Here is a 10,039-nt window from a genome sequence, read left to right as displayed (position 1 = left end):
CTCATCTACAAATTCATATTCTACCATGGGTAAAGTGACCTCCTAAAAGGAAAGAGAAGTGTTTTGTTTTTTGTCTTCACAGGTAAACTCAGCAAAGAATACTGGACATATGGATTCCTGAAGAAGAATGAATAGCTACCCTGAGGACCATCAAACAAACAGTAACTCACTGTGTGGTATCAAAGTATAAATCTCTCTATTTTGTTTTTTTGTAGTACCCTTTTATCTTTGTTTCTTCATATACTTCAGTCCCCATTCATTTAACCAAAGCTGGCTTTGGAGTTGGATTGGCTCTCCTACTCTAAATTCAAGCATATTATTTAAATAACATTCAGAATTTCTGTATTATATCAAAGAGCCATTGATATAAGACAGAAGAAAATAAAATTACAGACTGTTATCTGTGGATTTCTTTTTCTGAAAAGTCTAATTTCCTTCATGTTTATCATCTTCCCTATTGTCACCTCTTCCAGTATGCATACATATAACAGTTAAAATATTTCTTTGTTAACATTAATGTTTGAGTTTTCCAGAGAACAAGGGATTTCCTGACAGCAATCTTCAACTGCTTCAGAAAGAGAATGAGGATCCACTTCCTTGACTCCACCTGATTCGACTGGAGGCATCTGAACTGCCCCACATCATCGACTCCATCTGACAAGCACTATCCTGAAACTGGCTTGAAACTACATCATGACACAACTCTGGACCAAGGAACTGGAACAGGACATCTTCTACAATCTGGCCAGAGCTTCAGACGAGAGCTTCAATCAACACTAGAACTACAGTCAGGAACTTCAATCAAGCTTGAGGAGAAATGCTGGTGTAAAATATTAAGATGCATGTAGGCTTTACATGATACATAAAAGCAAGTAATATAGTAAGTTATTTAGGGAACACAGATGGGTATTCACTATAAACTTTACAACTTTTCTAGGACAATATAAGGCAGATGCTCAGAAAGTTCTGTACATACAGGTACTTGATAGGTGATAAAATTCACATTGCAGACAATACAAGAAGTAAGGTTGGGGCCGGAGAGATGCTTCAGAGGTTATGAGCACTCCTAACTCTTTTACGGGGCCCGGGGTTCAATTCCCAGCATGTACATGGTGGCTCATGACCATCTCTAATTCTAGTGGTAGGAGATCCAATGTGCAATTTTGTCTCCTTGGTCACTGACCATGTGGCACATAGGCATATGTGCAGGAAAAACACCAATACACATAAATTAAGTGTATTCTGAAGTGTATAGTTGATACAGAGACCATGTAGATGGATCTCCACCTGACCCAACATCCAGTGATAAATATAAGACGGATTAAGGGTCTAGATGATAAAGGAAATTCTATACTGCTAACGGAAGTAAACATGGAAGAGCTTTGTGACTTGGGCATAAAGATTTTATTAAGAATAATGAAGTATAAATAAGATTTGATCATATGCATATTAAATCTTTAACAACAACAACAACAAAAAAAACAAGATACTAACAACAATGGTGACCATACTGTGGACTGGGACATGTTTATGTCTACAATAAGAAGTCCAGACACTGAGACACAAGCGAGCAATGCCAGCACTAAGAAAGTAGAGGCAGGGAGATTCATAGCTCTAGCTACATACTGATTTTGCAGACTTACTGGGTCACATACCAGAACTCTGTTTCAAGTACTCCTATATCAAAATTTAAGAAATCAGTATTTAAAACTTGTAAGGAACCGCTGTAATTGTGTCTTCAAAACTTCAGATAGGAAAAGGTTAAAAAAACAAAACAGGCCAAAAAGAGTAAGAAATTTCCAAAATGCTAAACCTTAATAGATACTGTGACAGGCAAATATCCCTACTGCCAACTTGGCTGGATTCAGAATGACCCCAAGGTGTGTCTTTGAGGAACCAGAAGAGCTAAACTAGGGAAGGAAGACACAACCCTAGGGGGCGGGGGAACAGTCCACAGGGTAGGGTTTCATATTGGATAAAGTGTAAAAGTAAGCTGAATTCCAGAATTCAATTCTCTCTGCTTCTGAACTGCAGAAGCAGTGTGATGACTGCCTCACGCTCTAGCTAAGATTTCTGTAATGACCCTCAAATTTGGAGCCAAAATAAGCCCTTAAGCCGACTGTGTTACAACCAGGAGAAGGAAACTAATAAGGCACCTGGTACTGATTGACACTTTCTGAATACTCCAGCAAGCAGAGGAACCAAGTTTAAACAAACACCAGAATACAATACGGTACATACATGTTTATGTATGCAACTGTGCATGTACATATGTGAATAGGCTGGAGTCTGATACTGGGTATCTTCTCAATAGCTCTTCACCTTACATTTATTTATTTTTTTGAGACAGAGTCTCTCACTGAACCTGAAGTTCAGAGTCTGCTAGACTGGCTAGACAGTATGCTTCAGGGAGTCCCTGTCTCTTTGTCTCCTTGGAGCTGGAATTACAGGCATATACTGCCACGCTTAGGCATTTTATGTGGGTCCTAGAGACCCACACCTAGGTTCTTATCTCATGAGGAAAGTAACTTCCAGATCAAGTGTCCCCTCCAGCCCCTCAATGATCATCCTGACTGGTACAATTCTCTACTAATTGGAGCACCACATTTAAACAGTTACTACAAACAAGGTAATTCAGGTTTTGAAAACCTGTTGCACAGTAGTAGTCAAAGTAAGTTTTGAGCATGGCTGTTACTACAATTTAATAAACAATATAAACTAAGAATGGCTTCTGCAATTCTTCACAGGATACAGATTATTACTCAAACTTTGTAATTCTCACAAAGAGTAATTTTAAGTCTCACTCCACCCCCTATATTCTGTAAGAAAACTTTGGGTATTAGTTTAAGTGTAACATTTTACTATTTAGAATTTTTCTTTTACTCTATATTATATATTATTCCAAACTTTGGCAACAAACTTGATTATTCAACTTTCAAGAATATACCAAAATTAAAAGGAACCACAGTGGACTAAAATAATAGTGCATATAACATCTGTTGTACTCATAATATCTCAATGGAATATGAAGAGTGTATCACAGAGGAAGCCCTGGTTCTGTGAAGCCTAACTCCTTTTGCAAAATTAAAATAAAAATTCTAGTTTAAGGTCAGATCATTGAAAACTGTGTAATTATATCTACTTTAATTATGCTTAATTATTTTTTATATTTAGATTTATTTATTATGTATACAGGGTGTTTGTATGCCTGCATGCCAGAAGAGGGCGCCAGATCTCATTTACAGATGGTTGTGAGCCACCATGTGTTTGCTGGGAAGTGAATTTACGTCCTCTGGAAGAACACCCAGTGCTCTTAACCTCTGAGCCATCTCTCCAGCCCTAATTATGCTTAATTAAAAGTGATTGTGAAAATGTGAAGTCAATAAAGGGAGAGTCTGATTATCTTACAATGCCGACATACAATAAGAATAAAGGGAACACTGAGACATATTAAAGAAGCTGTTTGTCATTCTTTGTTTTAGAGATTACAACACATACAAGTGAATTTTATCAAAATACAGCACATTTCTTCTACTATATTCATAAAAATCAATTCCTATGTAAATAGTACTGAAAAATCAACTAAAATGAGTTAAAATTTACAAAGTTGTTAAAGGGTTTCAATCAAGATTATTAAAACTATACAGTACAATGCCCAATTTATAACAGCTTGAAAGGAGTGCAATATTTGAGCTCCAATATTTTTAAAAGTGCTGACTATTCTGACTAGGAATGGAAATGTTTCCCACTCATTTTGTAAAAATAATGCAGGTGGTGTTTTAGCTAGTCCTCTAAAAAAATCTCAACTAAGCAAAAAGCATACACATTAGAAATACCCAAATTATGCATCTCAGAAATTAAAAAATGAATTCAAGAACTGACTATTGCTCTAGCAAAAGTTTTCAGACTAGCCTCAACTAAAAACAGTTGCTGGTCTCCTATGGCACTTTCTTCTGGCCCAAATAACCATGCATTAATTCTTACCCCTGCATGTCATTCAAATTTTATTTGATTACATAAAACAAAAGCAAATAAAATCAATGATTTGAATATAAACAAAATTAATGACCTCCATCATCAAATACTTGCTACAGTAACGGGAACAAAGGCAATTGGTGGTAACACTATTAAGCACGCTGACACATTTAGAAACCCTTTGACTCTGAAGTGTGGAGTTCACATTGAGTGTATCTGTAGGAACAGCCCTTTATCTGGACACTTTACACACCGGTAGGCCTCAAGGACCATCCCTTTGTTCTGCAACTCCCCACAGCAATTCTCTGTCCCTGTGCCAGTCTCAGACTTGCTTTGGTTTCCTAGCTCCATGCACACTTCACGTTTCCATTCACTTTACCAAGGCAATGCCAGGCCGAACAAAATCAAGAGGCTTTCCTAAACCTTCTGACACTGTGTTATAAGCTACATACATAATCTTAAAACTGGCCTTTTAGTTTCATTTGCTTCTTGAAACAAAAAATTATAAATTAGATTATGATGGAAACTAATTATAAAAATTATAAGATTGCAAGTACCACCATTTGCTAAAGAAAAAAAATCAGGGAACTTCATAGTAAGGGAAATGCGTAGACATGCATCTACATTAAAGTTAAAAACTTCAGTAACTAAAAAAATTAGAAATTGACTCACCAGTAGCAAATGTATAGTCAACAGCTACAACAAGAATTGATCATGTAGAGCTCAAAAATGCAATTATTGTCTTTTAAAAAGACATGTATTTTATTGCATTGTCCTATTAATAAAAATACATTATCAGATAACTTTTTTTCACTGTTAGCCTCAGATTTTATAGGAAATAATGTTTTAATCCGGCCTCGGAAAGTGAACCCATCAGCACCAACTTCATCTAGCCACTCTTCAGTATGCACATAGCAAAAGCCAACACTTCAAATCTCTTACCCACATGGAAAGAAGTAGTTCGGCAGAAAAAACATTAATACCAGTTGGATAAAAATAAGGGCACAAAAGCTATGAGATAGATAGCTCTGCCATCTGTCTCTGGGCTACAATCAAGGCTAACTATCGCCTTGCGTACAGTCAGTCATGTGTATGAAATCCAAAAATAAACCTACAATCTATACAAAAACAACCTAATTTTGTTTTTGTAGCCTTGATTTGCTGAGTTTAAAACCTAACAACAAATTTCATATATGAATGCAACAGTCTCTTTCATCTTCTGTACAGTGGTTCTTTCCCTCTAACCACAAGCTCCGTTATTTCGGTAATGTACAAGCTCCACGCCAACTGTCTGGGTTCTTCTTTATATATAAAAATAAGCAAAATTGTCATTTCCCCTGCAAGTGTCTTCCAATAAATCTTCTTTTATTTATTTTTTGTCTACAGTGCTTACGAAGAAACTTCTCGTACAATGATGAGTTCTACTGTGTTCTGGAAAGTTTTTAACAAGGACACTGCTTGTCCATGTTCAATGTTGATAAAACTGTAGCCATTAGCCTAGAAGAAAGGGAAAAAACTTTTAGGAAAAATCTTAGAAACACATTTGCATTTCTAGTTGTAAATTTCTGACAGACAGTTCACAATGTGTCAGAAAAAAGAGCCAGTTTAGTAAAATTAAAACAACACTGGCTGATGAGATAGTTCAGAGAGTAAAGCCATTTGACTCCCTGTTGGAAGCCCTGAGTTTGAGTCTGGGGACCAACATCGCAAAAGGAGACAAATGACAGCTTCAAGTTGTTCTCAGACCTCTACACTCATGAAGTGTGCACAGGATCGTATAGGGTGTTGTGTGTATTTGTCAAGGTACATCCAAGTCTACCAAACTGCAAGGGTAACTGAAGGCAGTATCCAGATTTCTCATTCATTGGAGTCATTGGTTCAAGGCCAGCATATATGGTTAGTTAGCATTTATGGAGTTCTAACTCTGCACCAGACACACATGTTGAAGTGCTGCATATGAATTAAATCCTTTCATTCTTAAAGAGAACACTATAGATTAAAGACAACACTAAAGATTCTTCATCTTATTTCAGAGGATTGAAAACCCAGGAATGTAGTAGCTGATGGAAGCAGAAACAGATACCCACAGCTAAACACTGAGCTGAACTCCAGAATTCCAATTGCAGAGAGGGAGGAGTGATGAGCAAAGGGTTGTCAAGACCAGGCTGACCTAAACAAGCGGGATCTCATGGACCCCAGACTGATAGCTGGGAAAGCAACATAGGACTTACACAGATTCTCTGAATGTGGGTGTCAGTGAGGAGGTGTGGGCAATCTATGGGGCTTCTGGTAGTGGATTAGTATTTATCGAGAGTATACGAATAGACTTTGGGAACCCATTCTACATAGAGGGATACACTCTCAGTATTTATCACAGGCATGCAAATGGACTTTGGGAGTCCATTCCACATAGAGGGATACTCTTTCAGCTTAGACACATGGGGAAGGGTCTAGGCCCTGCTCGTAATATGACAGACTTTGAAGATCCCCCATGAAAGGCCTCACCCTCCCTGGGGAACAAAAAGGGGATGGGATAGAAGGTTGGTGGGAGGCAGGGGAAGAGAGGAGGGAGAGGGAACTAGGATTGACTTGTAAAACAAGCTTGTTTCTAATTTAAATAAAAATATTCTTATAAACAATTTTAAAAAAAAGAAAAGAAAATCCAGCAATGTTTGGATAGGAATAATAACTTCTTTTCACAAAACTGAAACCACAGATTCTGATGTTATTCAGAAAAACTATATATGTGAGTGTGGGAGGTATTTATAGAGGGAAAATAATGTTGCGGAATATTTGTTTAACTAGGCAAAGGTGTGTTACATTTGTTTACGCTGCATTTGATCAACTATGAAAGATGTGTTACATTTGTTTCGGTTGAGGAATATTTAACTATGTAAACGTGTGTTACATTAGTTTATGCTGCACCTTTTTAATGATGTAAAGATTTGTTGTTGCTGTTTCACCATGCCTGCTTAAGGTACCTGACTGGTCTAATAAAAACCTGAATGGTCAATAGCTAGACAATAGAGGGATAGGCAGGGCTAGTGGGCAGAGAGAATGAGGAGGAAGAATCTAGGCTCCAGGGAAGGGAGAGCGAGAGAATAAGGGGGAAAAGAGAAGGAGACACCCAGAGCCAGCCAGATACAGAGTATGATATATAGAAAGAAAGGTAAAGTCCTGAGGCAAAATGTAGATGAAGAGATACAGGTTAAACTAGCAAGAAACATGCCTAAGCTAAGGCTGATCATTCCTAACTAGCAAGTCTTCATGTCATAATTTGGAAGCTGGTTAGTGGCCCAAGAGAAAGCCTGTTCTAAAATAAAGTGAATACTAAAGATGATACAGCTAAGTGTGATCATTGTTGCTATACAATTCCTGTGAGTATTCTGAGTTTGAAATTATTTAAAAATCAAAATCTTTAAAAATATCATGAATTTGCATGTCATCCTTTGAATCACTCCAATCTTGGTGTATATACCGCTGAAGAAGGCACTGAATTAACACTAAAAAGGGTTGAGTGAAGATTCGATTTGAGGTGGTCTACACTTTCAACTACTAAACTCTAATGGCTCTATCAATCTATCATTTTTGGTTTGGTTACTTCTTATTGTTAACTGAACTAACTAATAAAGTAGGAGGGAGGAAGTAGACTATCATTGTGTACTAAGAGAATGCCATACTGCATGTACTTAGGTAAAATAAGTTTCTGATGTAACATAGGAAGGAAGTGGAAATACAATATTAGTTTCTCAGATTTTGAAATTTTACTATTAGATATAATGACATCTCACCTCTAAATTAGTAAAAATTAACATTTCGAAATTTAAAACAAAATGATGTATCAAACATATACACATGATTTTCAAAGAGTAAAGCAGAAATATTTAAAATTCTAAAACATTAGAAAGTATTGTAAAATAAAACTATTGTAAAAGGAAAGAAAATAAATAAAAAGGTTGATTTAATTACCTGAATAATTTTATCACCTGGCTGTAGTAATTTTGATGCTGGTCCTTCAGGCTGTACCCTTGTTACAAATATACCCTTTAATGAACAATCACAAAAAATAATTATTTAAGGCCAAACTACCAATTGACAGCATGACTCATGAGCAAGGGGAATCTTTTTCAATGCCATGCAAATACTTAAACATGATGGGAGCTGTCTCCTGACTTTTCGGAGTACCACTCTGACAGGTCAATGCAATTTCTGCCCCTAGTAATTCTGACTTTAGCAATCAATGAAATCACTCTTACAGACTTTTGGAGAAGCAGTACCAAAACTAAAAATCACTTGGTAATATCATTAATATTCACATTTTTGGTTAAATTCTTCCCTTCAAACAATGTGGAATGAGCAAAAATTAAAACAAACAAAGATAATAAGGAAAAGGGATAAGAGCTCCATAGATTTACATTACATTTTTACCTAGTAAGTATGAAATTAATAAATGAGACCTTATTATGAGTGTTGAAGGACATTAAAAAAAAACTTACATCATCATCAGGCCTGAAAGGGTTTCCTCTACCCCCGACACCTCCTGATATGCTAAATCCAAGTTCTGGATCCTTTTCTACTCTTACTCGAATCTGATTTAATATGAAAATAAAGGAAATATTACTATACCAGAAAATTTGTAGAATATCATCCATCTGTATTTAAATATTGGTGAATTAAGTTCAAGAACAAAATGCAAGGAGTCATCAAAACTAAACACTTAGGTAGATGAGGTGACGCGACAACACAGAACATCATTAATGTTAATGAGTTAGTGAGTTAAAGGCACAGCTGGATTACACAGTGTGGCTCCTGACTTTACTTATGACTAGTCAATCAACTGACATTGCCTCTATCTTACTTTTTAACCAGCATGATTTTAACAGGATGGTGCATACCTTCAGAACACGTATGCATATTTCCATCAGTTTTCATCTAATTTTACTTAAATTACAAGCTGTCTTTACCTACTACTGTCTTGTGTTATAAGATACTTAACATTCAGAGCTGGTTTTAGGAAATCAACTCTCCATTCCTTCTGTTTATATGCTTCAGGGGAGTAAAGATTTTAAGACCATAAACTACTATAAAATGAGAGACGCAGAAACAGTTCCTCTTCTTGAGACAGGTTCTCACCATGGAGCCCTGCCTGGCCTGGAATCTGCTCTGTAGACCAGGCAGGCCTGAACTCAGGCTTTCACAACAGCCCAGGCTAGCCTGGATTGTATGGTACATCCAAGCTGGCCTTACATAAGCCACCCTCCAGACTCAGCATTCAAGGTGCTGGCACAGCAGGTTATAGAAGCTACATTTCTGTTACAGGGTGCTCCTGCTTACTACAGACTTGGTCAAAACAAAATGTGATCAATACTGAGAGTTTCAATGTTATCACTTCATAAACAAATCATTAAGGCATGTGAAATCATGGCCTATATGTCTTAAAGATTAAACTCTCAATGTGGCCTGGAGACTATAGCTGAATTTCCAAATCTAAAAGCTGAGACTGGTGTAGAACAGGACCACTTCATTTTAATTCTCTACTATTCAGTCTCAAAAGAAAGTCTGCTGGAGCACCATCAAGTCACTGTGGACAAGCAGCTGCCTTACAATTTAAAAACCACACCCCCAACACTGAATCCTATGTTACATGATCATAAAGCCATGTTAAAAACTACAAAGTTTTAACACTTTAGAAAACTAAACTTTATAAACGTCAAACAAAATGGTGAAAACTACTGTTAAAATTCTATATGAATATATTGCTATTAACCTATAAGAATATATGGAAAGTTTAATTTCATATTTCAAACAGTCTTGATAATTCTTACCTCTTGCTTTGCCAGCTCATGGCCTTGTCTAGGAGAACAATGGGGATGTGTATATGGAGGCTGGTGGGCCACTTTCAGCATCAAATAATCAATGAGTTGTTCTCTAGAGGGATGCCTTGCCACAGATGCCTGAGGGGGATGATGTATTTGACTATAATTTGCCTGAGGCCTGAGAGGCTGGCCCATCTGTCCATTACTTAAAGGCATCTAAGAAAAACATGAATTATCTTAAAAATGAC

General features: G+C 36.7%; 1 protein-coding gene across 9 annotated transcripts in view; it reads right to left on the bottom strand.

Annotated features, from left to right (window-relative positions):
- Positions 1-1,389: 1,389 nt before the first annotated feature.
- Positions 1,390-10,039, bottom strand: part of Erbin (erbb2 interacting protein) — a 110,393-nt gene continuing 101,743 nt past the window's right edge. For 4 of the 9 annotated variants that reach the window (XM_040729089.1, XM_040729088.1, XM_040729093.1 and 1 more), the window contains 4 exons: positions 9,801-10,007; positions 8,472-8,564; positions 7,945-8,019; positions 1,390-5,472 (listed from right to left, as the gene is read on the bottom strand). In XM_040729089.1, the coding sequence (XP_040585023.1) occupies positions 5,365-5,472; positions 7,945-8,019; positions 8,472-8,564; positions 9,801-10,007 (483 nt within the window). In that variant the 3' untranslated portion in view covers positions 1,390-5,364. The remainder of the gene's footprint in view (positions 5,473-7,944; positions 8,020-8,471; positions 8,565-9,800; positions 10,008-10,039) is intronic. The other 5 variants (XM_021222858.2, XM_040729091.1, XM_040729094.1 and 2 more) reach the window with 2 other exon arrangements.

The sequence above is a fragment of the Mesocricetus auratus genome, unplaced genomic scaffold (assembly GCF_017639785.1).
Source record: "Mesocricetus auratus isolate SY011 unplaced genomic scaffold, BCM_Maur_2.0 Super-Scaffold_100020, whole genome shotgun sequence".
Taxonomy (NCBI): Eukaryota; Metazoa; Chordata; class Mammalia; order Rodentia; family Cricetidae; genus Mesocricetus; species Mesocricetus auratus.
This window is presented reverse-complemented; position numbering and strand designations above follow the sequence as displayed.